At 43.0% G+C, this 15,277-nt stretch overlaps 1 protein-coding gene across 3 annotated transcripts in view; it reads left to right on the top strand.

Moving 5' to 3' along the window:
* Positions 1 to 3,288, top strand: part of RNFT1 (ring finger protein, transmembrane 1) — an 81,549-nt gene extending 78,261 nt beyond the window's left edge. For all 3 annotated transcript variants that reach the window (XM_056556693.1, XM_056556694.1, XM_056556691.1), the window contains one exon: positions 68 to 3,288. In XM_056556693.1, the coding sequence (XP_056412668.1) occupies positions 68 to 202 (135 nt within the window). In that variant the 3' untranslated portion in view covers positions 203 to 3,288. The remainder of the gene's footprint in view (positions 1 to 67) is intronic.
* The last annotated feature ends 11,989 nt before the right edge of the window (positions 3,289 to 15,277 follow it).

Here is a 15,277-nt window from a genome sequence, read left to right as displayed (position 1 = left end):
ACCTGTCAATTTCCCAATAACTAAATGCTTGCCTCATTATAACATAAATTGTTTCTTCTTCCTTCAGCACATATTCTGTGAAGAGTGCATCTCTCTTTGGTTCAATAGAGAAAAGACCTGCCCTCTCTGCCGGACTGTGATATCCAACCACAACCACAAGTGGAAAGATGGAGCCACATCCCTACAACTGCGTCTGTTCTAGTCTTAAGTTTTCTTAAGTTTTTGTTTTGTTTCACTTGTTCTTTTGGTGTATAGATTTTGGTGACTTGTTCAAATGAAGGGCTAGAAGTTAACGGGTTTGCATTGGGTTTTATGTTTTCATTGTTAGTGTTCTGGTTTACTCCTAATGCCTGTTTCTTTCCTATGCATAAGGCATACTTGTATAAGAGAGCTAATGGTTCCAAGCCAAACACCTTTTTTATATACATGTATTCTTATAAATTTATATTACAATTTTTTTATTTTTGGCACTTCTTCTAAACTCAATTGAACTTTTCAAAGCAGGCAAATAGTTGCATTGGTGACTGTGTATCACACTAGAAGTGGATTACTCTTATACTATGTTCACACGTTGGAATGTCCGCACAGAGAATTCATGCAGACATTACGCAAAATGCCAGCGCTAGGACCACACAGGAATGCACCATCTCATAGATGGCTATGCATTCCATGCGGACATGGAAAACTGAATTTTCAATCCAGAAACATCTGGGTTGCACAGTGCAGCAGAATTCTGTTGAATTCAATGGGACTCTACTGCAGCGGAAGCTCCGTGACTAATTCCAATACAGAATCCGTCACGGAAATTCCGACGTGTGAACATGGCCTTAAAGAGAATTTGGCATAAAAAAATTACCCATTGTTTTTCAATCTAATTATTATGTTAACCACATTCTTAAATCATTTTGGTTGTTTCTAATAATACATTTTACTATCTAGATTTTCAAATAATCATGAAATTCTGGCCATTAGGCCTAAAACTAAGCTGAGACTTCCTGTTATGTACTGATCACTTTCCAGCAGTGCCCCTGCTCTCATCACAAACAGGATTGCATTAAAGGTGACACCAATTGATAGATTAGAATCCGTTCACAATAACTAAGGTTTAGCATCCCCATGCCTGTAGAATGACCTGAAAAGATCAGATAATTCTCAGTAATATTTTCAGTTTATGTGAATGGGAAAGGTCCTGTCCATATGTTCTGCTGTGACTCATATCTCAAAATGCTGTAAAAAAAAAGTTTTCCATTATCTAAAAAAAAACTAGGTCATACATTCCCTTTTAACCCCTTAAGGACTGAGCCCTTTTTCACCTTAAGAACTGAGCCCTTTTTTGCAATTCTGACCACTGTCACTTTAGCATTAATAACTCTGAGATGCTTTTACCGATTATTCTGATTCTGAGAGAGTTTTTTTCGTGACATATTCTACTTTATTTTAGTGGTAAATTTTTGTCATTACTTGCATCCTTTCTTGGTGAAAAATCCCAAAATTTCATGAATATTTTGAAAATGTTGCATTTTTCTAACTTTGAAACTCTCTGCTTGAAAGGAAAATGGATATTCCAAATAACTTTTATATTAATTCACAAATACAATATGTCTACTTTATGTTGGCATCATAAAATGGACATATTTTTACTTTTTGAAAACATTAGAGCGCTTCAAAGTATAATAGCAATTTTCAAAATTTTCATGAAAATTGCAAAATCTGAAGGGACAGATGTTACAGAACTACAACTCCCAGCATGTCTGAGCAGTCTAGGCATGCTGAGAGTTGTAGTTTTGCAACATCTGGAGGGCTACCGTTTGGACACCACTGTAATAGTGGTCTCCAAACTGTGACCCTCCAGATGTTGCAAAACTACAACTCCCAGCATGCCCAGACAGCTTTTGGCTGTCTGGGCATGCTGAGAGTTGCAGTTTGGCAACCACTAGTAAGGCAGCAGTAAAGATCGCTTTACAGCCACCTTCCTTGATGCTCCACGCCGTCGCCTCCCTACCTGCGCCGCTGATCTCCGCTGATGCCACCGATGATCGGCGGTCCCCACCGCATTTTCTTTACAGGTACCAGCCACCATCTTCTCCCCCCGTTCTGCCCGAGATCCAGGGGTGGGCAGAGCGGGGGGTTTCCATGGAAACCCCCCGTCTTCAACTGCCATTGGTCAGTACTCGGTACTGACTAAAGGTAGGGGATAGGAGGAGGTTGCACTGCTGCAACCTCGCTCCTATCCCTTAGGATGATCGGGGCTGTCACTGACAGCTCCGATCATCCCTATTTTCCAGGCGATCGGGTCACCAGAGACCGGATCAGCCGGAATAGCAGAAAATCGCATATCTGAATTGACATGCGATTTCCTGCGATCGCCGACATGGGGGTGTCTCAGGACCCCCCTCGGCGATGTGCCGGGATGCCTGCTGAATAATTTCAGCAGGCATCCCGGTCCAGTCCCCGACCGGCTAGCAGTGGGGACTGGAATTCCCACGGGTGTATCCAGGAATTCCCCCAGGGGGGTATCTATACGCCCTCAGTCCTTAAGGACTTTAAAACGGGGGGCGTATGGATACGCCCGCCGTCCTTAAGAGGTTAAAACAGTATCATTTTTTTAAGACTCATTAGACATTTCTGTAACTTTTTATTGGAGAAAGAATGTGTGTGACTTCCCAAAATCTCTTGGGGTTCACTGTGATACTGACCACAAGCAGAGTAGGAAAATTGTACACAGGTGCCAGGCACATTACAATAGATCATACAAATAACCAGCAAGCAGGATCGTGAGGCACTGCGGTTGTAAGGAGATACAGGTTCAGGGATCTAGGAATGTATTGCTAGCGAAGTGTATGGCGTGCTCTGACTAAAAATAAAATACATAACCCAGTGTAACTTGAAAAGAAATTGGCCACTCCCCATGGAACGTCTTGAAGCTTCTTTATTGTGCATAAAACTCACATAATGAGAATCTTAGAGGGATATAGGACGGCGGGGGGTACAGCACTTGCTAGTATGAAACGGAGCTTGTTGCCTTATCTGTAACACCCCCCCCCCCCCCGTCCTATATCCCTTTCCAATTTTCGTTATGCGAGTATTTCATGCACAATAAAGAAACTTGAAGATGTTCCGTGGTGAGTGGCCGAATTTCTTCTTTTCAAGTTACATTACAATAGATAACTGTTTTATACAGTCATGGCCGTAAATGTTGGCACCCCTTAAAGTATTTCTCACAGAAAAGGATTGCAGTAACATGTTTTGCTTTACACATGTTTATTCCCTTTGTGTGTATTGGAACTAAACCAAAAAAGGGAGGAGAAAAAGCAAATTGGATGTGATGTCACACCAAACTCCAAAAATGGGATGGACAAAATTATTGGCACCCTTAACTTAATATTTGGTTGCACATCCTTTGGAAAAAATAACTGAAATCAGTCTCTTCCTATAACCATCAATAAGCTTCTTACACCTCTCAGCCGGGATGTTGGACTACTCTTCCTTTGCAAACTGCTCCAGGTCTTTCTTATTGGAAGGGCGCCTTTTCCCAACAGCAATTTTAAGATCTCTCCACAGGTGTTTAATGGGATTAAGATCTGGACTCATTGCTGGCCACTTTTGCCATCCATTTCTGGGTGCTTTTTGACGTATGTTTGGGGTCATTGTCCTGCTGGAAGACCCAAGATCTCGGACGCAAACCAAGCTTTCTGACACTGTGCTGTACAGTGTGACCCAAAATCCTTTGGTAATCCTCAGATTTCATGATGCCTTGCACACATTCAAGGAACAGAGTGCCAGAGGCAGCAAAACAACCCCAAAACATAATTGAACCTCCACCATATTTCACTGTAGATACTGTGTTCTTTTCATTGTAGGCCTCATTCAGTTTTCTGCAAACATTAGAATGATTTGCTTTACCAAAAACCTCTATCTTGGTCTCATCTGTCCACAAGACTTTTTCCCAGAAGGATTTTTTGCTTACTCAAGTTCATTTTGGCAAAATGTAGTCTTCCTTTTTTATGTCTCTGTGTCAGCAGTGGGGTCCTCCTGGGTCTCCTGCCATAGCATTTCATTTAAATGTCGGCAGATAGTTTGCGCTGACACTGATGCTCCCTGAGCCTGCAGGACATCTTGAATATCTTTGGAACTTGTTTGGGGCTGCTTATCCACCATCCCTACTATCCTGCGTTCAAACCTTTCATCAATTTTTGTCTTCCGTCCACACCCAGGGAGATTAGCTACAGTGCCATGAGTTGCAAACTTCTTGATAATGTTGCGCACTGTGGACAAAGGCAAATCTAGATCTCTGGAGATGGACTTGTAACCTTAAGAATGTTGATATTTTTCAACAATTTTGGTTCTCAAGTCCTCAGTTATCTTCCCCTCTTTCTGTTGTCCATGCTTAGTGTGGCTCACACAGACACACAATGCAAAGACTAAGTGAACTTCTTTCCTTTTTATCTGCTTTCAGGTGTTTTTTTTTTTTTTTATATATATTGCCCACACCTGTTACTTGCCCCAGGTGAGTTTAAAGGGGCATCACATGCTTGAAACAATCTTATTTATCCACAATTTTGAAAGGGTGCCAATAATTTTGTCCAGACCATTTTTGGAGTTTGGTGTGACATTATGTTCAATTTGCTTTTTTCCCCTCCTTTTTTTGTTTGGTTCCAATAAACACAAAGGGGATAAACATTTGTATAGCAAAACATGTGTTACTGCAATACTTCATTTTCATGAAAAAATTCAGGGGTGCCAACATATACGGCTGTGAAAACAGGCAGTGAAAACCATGATTAACTGATAACAAATTAAAAACCAAATTTCTTTTCATTATACAATTTGCTTAAACTGGAGAACTCCTTTTTTTTTTATTTATTTTTTTATGCAAAACAATTTTACTGGTTACTTATCCGGTGATAAAGGTATTATTAGTTGCTGATTAAATGCTCAGTATGCTTTAATGTAAATTGATTTTGTGTACAGGTTTTGAAATCTCCACTGTAAGAATGACCTAATCTTTTTTAGCACTTTTTATACGAAGACTCAATTATTTTTGCTTGCATGCTTTTTTTTCAGACATTCTTCATTGTTGTATCCTTCTATACAGTATTGTGACTTGGAATCCATTATAGGAAAACAAGAGATTTTTGCACCTCATATTTTTTATACAGATTACGTTGAGAAGGGCATATTTGCAAACCTTTGTATATGATGTGACTCGTCACCAAACATAGGCAGTCAAATTTGACATTTTTATTAACCAAATTGGATTTGTGTGTACTTGAATACAAGTGATTAGGCCCTATTCACACATTTACATTGTTAATGTACATAGTCCATATATATTGGAATATCAGCAAAAAGGTATGTCGACATAGACCAGTGTACACGCAGTGGGCCCATTTTCACAAATGCTTTGTCTACCATGTTTTTGACGCCTGCAAAAAAATAAATAAATAAATAAAAACTGTTGGGTATACTACATTTATTGGGCCTGTCGCAAGTATGAAGTGGTATACTTGGTATACTTTTTTGCCTGTGTTTGATGTACAGCGAAGGCGGAATGGAGCTGTACTTTTAGTAGCATTGATGCAAGGAACTGCAGCATTATCCCATTTAAGTGCATGGCACAGTATTGCAGCTCTTTGCACTGTAGCTATGAAAAGTAGAAAGATTGCAAGCACAAACAGCAGTAAACAGTATAGTGGCTTGGCCCTTTCAGACAGTTCATCAGTGGGGATGCCCAGGTTAAAAAAAAAAAACACCTTATCCTTTATCCACAGGGTGTTGGGTATGGTGTTCCAGCTGGTGAATATGGCTACAGTTGTATTACATTTTAACATAGGATTTTGAGCTCCATTTGTACCACAATACAGTGTTTATTTAAAAAAACAAGAACCAAAGCACAGCTTTACTCATGTTAATTCTGCATCTTCTGCTCAGTGCTCAGAGTAGGCCACACCAGCATTTTAGCAGGTTCTACACAGAACTGCAAGAATTCTACATTTGATGGGTTAAATCCTTGTTTTACTTGCTGGCATCCAGCCAAACAAATTGTATGACTTTTCTGCTGTCTATACTAAAATCTTGTTTATACAAAAAGAATGATTTATACTAGTAATTTTGAAGCATATTTTGTATTGGCTTTTGTTGCCTATCTTTGAAAGGTATTCTGAAAAAGGAGACAAAAAAAATGTATATTGCAACTTGTTTCTTCATTCAGTGCATGTATGTAAAGAGAATCATTCTGCTTATTTATAAGAAACTACTTAATAAATTTGTTATGCTCTTAATATTAGGATGTCTGACTCTTTGTTAAATACTTTTTTTTTTTTTTTTCATTAGCTGTCTGAGGTTACACTGTGCAATCTTGGAGTTAACTTTAGGCAAGTGATCCTGTCCGGACTTTAGGGCCACTCTCTCCTACTGTAAAAGTTGGATGGAGAAGGGAAAAAAATCTGTTAGGACTATTGCCCAATCCCCAAAAGATCAAGGCCTCAGACTACTTACAGTAGACTTTTGCACCTGAAACCCTAATGAATTTCTCGCAGGTCTGGATGAGTGCCATCACCAAGCACTGCAATAAAAGAACAAGAGGCGCTTCCTTGTGTGATATCCTCCAAAAGCTAATAGTGAATTGAAAAGGTGAGCCAAGAACTGACTCACCTAGGGTGGTTGTGCTAATGCCGACACAACACGTACAAGGGCATGTATACAAGGCTGCAGCTGCCTCCTCTGACACGCTAGGCTGCGTGTTCCATAAAATCCAAATCCACAATCTTACCCCCAAGGAGGATAATGGAGCGCTGTCCACGACTTCTTGAATAATAATATTTATTTAAATAGCTCATCAATATTCCTACGGCATGCACCGTACACTAACATAGGGCGCAAGACCAGGGAGGGGGGTTATGAATATTGATGATGAAGATGGCGTCAGCGTGTCCCTAGCTCGTTTCGGAGCTCTGTCCATGCCCCAAGGCCCTCATTTACATAAAAAGAAAAAGGCGAATTGCGTCGAAACGGCTGGGCGAATCTGGACGCCGTATCGTTTTGATCAGTATCACCCGCACTACAAGCCTGTGTGAAGCTTTAGTGTGGGTGATACTGTTGACAGATTTCCTTTAAGGGAGCACAGGAGCTCCTCTTAAGGTGGCACTGGTAGCGTTCTGCAGCTGCCATGTAATGTGAACCTCTGTTAGCAGCCATTAGCTGCCGAGAGGTTTACTATAATATGCTGCATCCTTGGGGATGGGGCCCTGGGAAATTGTACACACATACATTCATACACACATACATTCACATATCTATCATCCTGGGTCTCCTCTCCCAAATACTCCCCTCCGCCGCCGCTCACACTCACCAGATGCCAAGGATGCAGCGTGTTCATAGGCAGGGATACTTCAGGGCTCAGGGGCTTGGATGGTGCAGATGTGCATGTCTGCGGTGGACACTTCTGCTCCCAGCAGCGCCTGGTCTTTTCAGCCCTGCGCCAAATTTTTAACCTTTTAAGGACCAATGACGTTGTGGAACGTCATGGCACCCTGGGCTTTAAGGACCAATGACGTTCCACAATGTCATGGCGTTTTCCGGTCTCTGCCGCTCGCCGGGCAGAGATCGGAACCGGGTGCCTGCTGAAATCCTTCAGCAGGCATCCAGGGCAAACGCCGAGGGGGGCCATAAAGGTCCCCCATGTCAGCGATCGCCGCAAATCGCCCTTGCGATCTGCGGCGATACCGGGCTGATCGGGTCTCTGGGACCCGACCGCCCGGTAATTTTGCATGATCCCGGCTGTCACAGACAGCCAGGACCATGCTGGAGAATAGGAGCGACGTGGCAAGCCTGCCACCTCCTCCGATCCCCTGGGATCCGTCGGTTAACTAACCGACCAATCGCAAGGGGGGGGCGGTTACTTCCTCCCGTCCGGCCCGGCCCCTTGAAGTCCGGAGAGGACGTGAGGAAGACCGGGGAGTGCTGGGGCCCGGCCCCGGTACTTACCTCGTCCCTGAAGACCCGGATCCCGGCGGAAACGGCGGCAGCGGCGACAGGTGAGTTGATCTTCAGCCGCGGTCGGGCCGTAAAGCGACATGCATTGCTGTAATGGGACCCTGTAAACTACAACTCCCAGCATGCCCAGACAGCCCTTGGCGTCTGGGCATGCTGGGACTTGCAGTTTTGCAACATCTGGAGGTCCACAGTGGAGACCACTGTGCCCTTCCAGATGTTGCAAAACTACACATCCTCAGCATGTCCTTACTAACCAGGCATGCTTAGAGTTGTAGTTCTGTAACATCTGGCCCTTCAGATGTTGCGGAACTACAACTCCCAGCATGCCTGGACAGTTTTGGCATACTGGGAGTTGTAGTTTTGCAACATCTGGAAGGGCACAGATTGGGAACCACTGTATTAGTGGTCTGCAACCTGTAGCAACCAAGCATGCTGGGAGTTGTAGTTCGGCAACATCTGGCTCTAAAGATGTTGCCGAACTACTACTCCCAGCATGCCTGAGAATGTTTGGGAGTTGTGGTTTTGCAACATCTGGAGGCACACTGGTTGGGAAACATTGTCTGTTTCCTAACTCAGTGTTTCCCAGCCCGTGTGCCTCCAGCTGTTGCAAAACTATAACTACCAGCATGCACTGATGGACTGTGCATGCTGGGAGTTGTGGTTTTGCAACAGCTGGAGGTCCCTCCCCCCTGTGAATGTACAGGGTACACTCACATGGGCAGGGGGCTTACAGTGAGTATCAGGCTGCAAGTTTGCGATGCAGCAAATTTCGCGCGGCAGCTCAAACTCGCAGCGGGAAACTCGCTGTATCCCCCCCGCCCGTGTGACTGTACCCTAAAAACACTACACTAACACAAAATAAAATAAAAAGTAAAAAACACTACATATACACATACCCCTACACAGCCCCCCTCCCCAATAAAAATGAAAGCATCTGGTACGCCACTGTTTCAAAAATGGAGCCTCCAGCTGTTGCAAAACAACAACTCCCAGTATTGCCGGACAGCCGTTGACTGTCCAGGCATGCTGGGAGTTTTGCAACAGCTGGAGGCACCCTGTTTGGGAATCACTGGCGTAGAATACCCCTATGCAAATCCCTAATTCAGGCCTCAAATGCGCATGGCGCTCTCACTTTGGAGCCCTGTCGTATTTCAAGGCAACAGTTTAGGGTCACATATGGGGTATCGCCGTACTCGGGAGAAATTGCCTAACAAATTTTGGGGGGCTTTTTCTCCTTTCACCCCTTATGAAAAGGTGAAGTTGGGGGTCTACACCAGCATGTTAGTGTAAAAAAACAATTTTTTTTACACTAACATGCTGTTGCCCCATACTTTTCATTTTGACAAGAGGTAAAAGGGAAAAACGCCCCCCAAAATTTGTAATGAAATTTCTCCCGAGTACGGAGATACCCCATAAGTGGGCGCAAAGTGCTCTGGGGACGCACAACAAGGCCCAGAAGGGAGAGTGCACCATGTACATTTGAGGTGATTTGCACAGGGCTGGCTGATTGTTACAGCGGTTTTGACAAACGCAAAAAAAACAAAACCCCACATGTGACCCCATTTCGGAAACTACACCCCTCACGGAATGTAATGAGGGGTGCAGTGAGAATATACACCCCACTGGTGTCTGACAGATCTTTGGAACAGTGGGCTGTGCAAATTAAAAATGTTGTACAGCCCACTGTTCCAAATGCTCACTGTACCCCTTGTTACGTTCCTCAAGGGGTCTAGTTACCAAAATGGTATGCCATGTGGGGGTTATTTTGCTGTCCTGGCACCATAGGGGCTTCCTAAATGCGACATGCCCCCCGAGCAAAATTTGCTCTCAAAAAGCCAAATATGACTCCTTCTCTTCTGAGCATTGTAGTTCGCCCGTAGTGCACTTCAGGTCAACTTATGGGGTACCTCCATACTCAGAAGAGATGTGGTTACAAATTTTGGGGGGTATTTTCTGCTATTAACCCTTGCATAAATGTGAAATTTGGGGGGAAACACACATTTTAGTGACATTTAACATTTTTTTACATATGCAAAAGTCGTGAAACACCTATGGGGTATTAAGGCTCACTTTATTCCTTGTTACGTTCCTCAAGGGGTCTAGTTTCCAAAATCGTATGCCATGTGGGTATTTTTTCCTGTTCTGGCACCATAGGGGCTTCCTAAATGCAACATGCCCCCCAAAAACCATTTCAGAAAAACGTACTCTCCAAAATCCCCTCGTCGCTCCTTCGCTTCTGAGCCCTCTACTGCGCCCGCCGAACAATTTACATAGACATATGAGGTATGTGCTTACTCGAGAGAAATTGGGCTACAAATATAAGTATACATTTTCTCCTTTTACCCCCTTGTAAAAATTCAAATATTGGGTCTACAAGAACATGCAAGTGTAAAAAATGAAGATTGTGAATTTTCTCCTTCACTTTGCTGCTATTCCTGTGAAACACCTAAAGGGTTAAAACGCTGACTGAATGTCATTTTGAATACTTAGGGGGGTGGGTGCAGTTTTTATAATGGGGTCATTTATGGGGTATTTCTAAGATGAAGACCCTTCAAATCCACTTCAAACCTGAACTGGTCCCTGAAAAATTGTGATTTTGGAAATTTTGTGAAAAATTGGAAAATTGCTGCTGAACTTTGAAGCCCTCTGGTGTCTTCCAAAAGTAAAAACTCGTAAATTTTATGATGCAAACATAAAGTAGACATATTGTATATGTGAATTTAAAAAAAAAATTATTTGGAATATCCATTTTCCTTACAAGCAGAGAGCTTCAAAGTTAGAAAAATGCTAAATTTTCAATTTTTTCATCAAATTTTGGAATTTTTCACTAAGAAACGATGCAAGTATTGACAAAATTTTACCAATAACATAAAGTAGAATATGTCACAAAAAAACAATCTCGGAATCAGAATGATAGGTAAAAGCGTCTTAGAGTTATTAATGCTTAAAGTGACAGTGGTCAGATGTTCAAAAAACGCTCTGGTCCTAAGGTGTAAAATGGCCTGGTCCTTAAGGGGTTAAAGACCCGGCCGGTGAAGTTTAGTTACCTGCAGCGATGGCCCGACCTCTCAGCCGGCTCTAGGGCCCGGTCGCAATTGCGACCTCTATAGCTACGCCACTGGGTTTATAGAAGAGGTTGGACAATGATCAAGTTACCACACTACTTGGAAAAAATAATTTTATAGGTGTGAGGCAGTTCTCCTTTCTACAGTCAGGTTTCAACTCTTTGAAGAATTTAAAGACCAGATGTCTGACCCTTAATTCAACAAAGATTTGGCCACACCTCCTCTGTAGAGATCACCAGGCATTGCCATAAGTGTCAGTCTAGTAGAGGATGATCTACTAACTTTGAAACTTTACCACCTTCCTGACTCATGACTTACTTGTACTAGCACTGGCTCAGGGGTCTGGTCTGCGCTATAACCAGCAGATGCTTGGCAGGCTATAGCAATAGAGCGCAGATTACATGGATTAATGTAATGCAATAGCATTACATCGATCTATGTAAGCCATTGACTGATTGCTTATAATAAGCCCCTAGGGGGGCCAAATAAAACCCTGTTAGAAATGTAAAAAAATATATTTGGTATCACTGCATGCGTGATTGTCCGAACTATTAACCCCTTAAGAGCCCTTTTTCACCTAAAGGACTCGGCCATTTTTTGCAATTCTGACCACTGTCACTTTAAACATTAATAACTCTGGAATGCTTTCTGTTATCATTCTGATTCAGAGATAGTTTTTTCGTGACATATTCTACTTTAACATAGTTGAAAAATTGTGTGGTAACTTGCATCCTTTCTTGGTGAAAAATCCCAAAATTTGAGGAAAAATTTGAAAATTTTGCATTTTTCTAACTTTGAAGCTCTCTGCTTGTAAGGAAATGGATATTCCAAATAAATTTTCTTAATTCACATATACAATATGTCTACTTTATGTTTGCATCATAAAATTGATGAGTTTTTACTTTTGGAAGACACCAGAGGGCTTCAAAGTTCAGCAGCAATTTTCCAATTTTTCACAAAATTTTGAAACTCTCTTTTTTTCAGGGACCAGTTCAGGTTTGAAGTGGATTTGAAGGGTCTTCATATTAGAAATATCCCATAAATAACCCTATTATAAAAACTGCACCCCCCCCCCCCCCCCGAAGTATTCAAAATTACATTCAGTCAGCGTTTTAACCCTTTAGGTATTTCACAGGAATAGCAGCAAAGTGAAGGAGAAAATTCACAATCTTCATTTTTTACACTCGCATGTTCTTGTAGACCCAATTTTTGAAAGGGGTAAAAAGGAGAACATTTTTACTTGTATTTGAAACCCAATTTTTCTCGAGTAAGGACATACCCCATGTCTATGTTAATTGTTCAGCGGGCGCAGTAGAGGGCTCAGAAGGGAAGGAGCGACAAATGGTTTTTGGGGGGCACGTCACCTTTAGGAAGCCCCTATGGTGCCAGAACAGCAGAAACTAGACCCCTCCGGGAACATAACAAGGGGTAAAGTGAACCTTAATTAATACCCCACAGGTGATTCACGACTTTTGCATATGTAAAAAAAATAAAATAAAAATGTTTACCCTAAAATGCTTGGTTTCGCAAAAGTTTAACATTTTTAAAAAGGGTAATAGCAGAAAATACCCCCCAAAATTTGAAGCCCAATTTCTCCCAATTCAGAAAACACCCCATACGGTGGTGAAAAGTGCTCTGCTGGTGCACTACAGGTCTCAGAAGAGAAGGAGTCACATTTGGCTTTTTTTAAGGAAATTTTGCTCTGGGGGCATGCCGCATTTAGGAAGCCCCTATGGTGCCAGAACAGCAAAAAAAAAAAAACCCACATGGCATACTATTTTGGAAACTAGACCCCTCGGGGAACGTAACAAGGGGTTAAGTGAACCTTAATACCCCACAGGTGTTTCACGACTTTTGCATATGTACAAAAAATTGTACCTAAAATGCTTCTTTTCCCAAAATGTTTTAATTTTTAAAAAGGGTAAAAGCAGAAAATACCCCCCAAAATTTGTAACACAATTTCTCCCGAGTACGGCGATAACCCATATGTGACCCTAAATTGTTGCCTCGAAATACGGCAGGGCTCCAAAGTGAGAGCGCCATGCGCATTTGAGGCCTAAATTAGGGACTTGCATAGGGGTGGACATAGGGGTATTCTACGCCAGTGATTCCCAAACAGGGTGCCTCCAACTGTTGTAAAACTCCCAGCATGCCTGGACAGTCAGTGGCTATCTGGCAATACTGGGAGTAGTTTTTTTGCAACAGCTGGAGGCTCCATTTTGGAAACAGTGGCGTACCAGACGTTTTTCATTTTTATTGGGGAGGGGGGCTGTGTAGGGGTATTTGTATTTGTAGTGTTTTGTACTTTTTATTTTATTGTGTGTTAGTGTAGTGTAGTGTTTTTAGGGTACAGTCACACGGGCGGGGGTTCACAGTAGTTTCTCGCTGGCAGTTTGAGCTGCCGCTCCTGGGGCCCCGATCCCAACATTGACGCCAGGGATCGGGGTCCCCAGCTCCCGGGGTGCACGTCCCGCACCCGCTCACGTTCTCCGGAAGAGGGGCGGAGCGGGTTGCGGGAGTGACACCCTCAGCAGGCGCCCTGATTGGTCGGCCGGGAAACCGGCCGACGAATCAGGGCGATCGTGAGGTGGCACCAGTGCCACCTCACCACTGCTGCCTCTGGCTGTTCGGGGCCTGTAATCCCGGGTCACCGGGTCACTGGAGACCCGATTGAGCCGGAATCTGCCGCAGATCGCTGGACTGAATTGTCCAGCGATCTGCGGCCATCGCCGACATGGGGGGGTCATCATGACCCCCCTGGGCGATATGCTGCGATGCCTGCTGAACGATTTCAGCAGGCATCGGGCACCGGCTCCCCTCCAGCTAGCGGCGGGGGGGCCGGTATTTGACAGGACGTACTCAAACGTCCTGAGTCCTTAAGGACTCGGAAAAGGGGCCATTTGAGTACGTCCTGCGTCCTTAAGGGGTTAAGGACCCGGGGTTTTTCAATTTTAGAATTTTCGTTTTTTCCTCTTTACCTTTAAAAAATCATAACTCTTTAAATTTTTCACCTAAAAATCCATATGATGGCTTATTTTCTGCGCCACCAATTCTACTTTGTAATGACGTCAGTCATTTTACCCAAAAATCTACAGCGAAACGTAAAAAAAAATCATTGTGAGACAAAATTGAAAAAAAAAATGCCATTTTGTAACTTTTGGGGGCTTCCGTTTCTACACAGTACATTTGTTGGTAAAAATGACACCTCTTTATTCTGTAGGTCCATATGGTTAAAATGATACCCTACTTATGTAGGTTTCATTTTGTCGTACTTCTGGAAAAAAATCAAAACTACATGCAGGTTTAAAATTGTCATCTTCTGACCCCTATAACTTTATTTTTCCGCATGTGGGGTGGTATGAGGGCTCATTTTTTGCGCCGTGATCTGAAGTTTTTAGCGGTACCATTTTTGCATTGATAGGACTTATTGATCGTACGCCATTGACCGTGCGGTTTAATTAACAATAAATTTTTATAATTCGGACATTTCCGCACGCGGCGATACCACATGTTTATTTTTATTTACACTTTTTTTATGGGAAAAGGGGGGTGATTCAAACTTTTATTAGGGGAGGGGTTAAATGATCTTTATGTTTGCTATGGGGATTTTCTCCTACTCTGGACATTTTTCACTTTTTTTTTTGCAGTGTTATAGCTCCCATAGGGACCTATAACACTGCACACACTGATCTTTTACATTGACCAGTGGATTCTCATAAGAAACCACTGATCGATGATTCTGCCGCTTGACTGCTCTTGCCTGGATCTCAGGCACTGAGCAGTCATTCGGCGATCGGACAGCGAGGAGACAGGTAGGGATCCTCCGGCTGTCATGTAAGGCTCCTTTCATACTAGTGCTTTCTCTGTTATTGAAGTTCCGTCACAATTTTCGGCAAAAACCTGCCATTACAAAACCCCTGATGGCCGAGACTAAATCGCATTGCAGCCTATGGGATTTTGTAACTGCCCGTTTGCACCCGTATATGCCCGTAATTAATTACGGACGTTATACAGTGACGGGACATAGTGGCGGAACAATTACTGCATGTGAGATTAATAGCCATAGGTAGTTCGTCTGAGTTCAGCAAATCAGCAGACTTCCACTTGCGGAACAAAACTGTTTTGGCTATAATGCATATCATACATATCAGCGCCCTCCCTTTCAATGCCTATCAATAGGAGTACAAGTTGTGCGGACCAGGGGATTGACCAAGGGA

The sequence above is a fragment of the Hyla sarda genome, chromosome 2 (genome assembly GCF_029499605.1).
Source record: "Hyla sarda isolate aHylSar1 chromosome 2, aHylSar1.hap1, whole genome shotgun sequence".
NCBI lineage: Eukaryota > Metazoa > Chordata > Amphibia > Anura > Hylidae > Hyla > Hyla sarda.
Note: the sequence above shows the minus strand (reverse complement) of the source record. Positions and strands in the feature narration are given on the sequence as shown.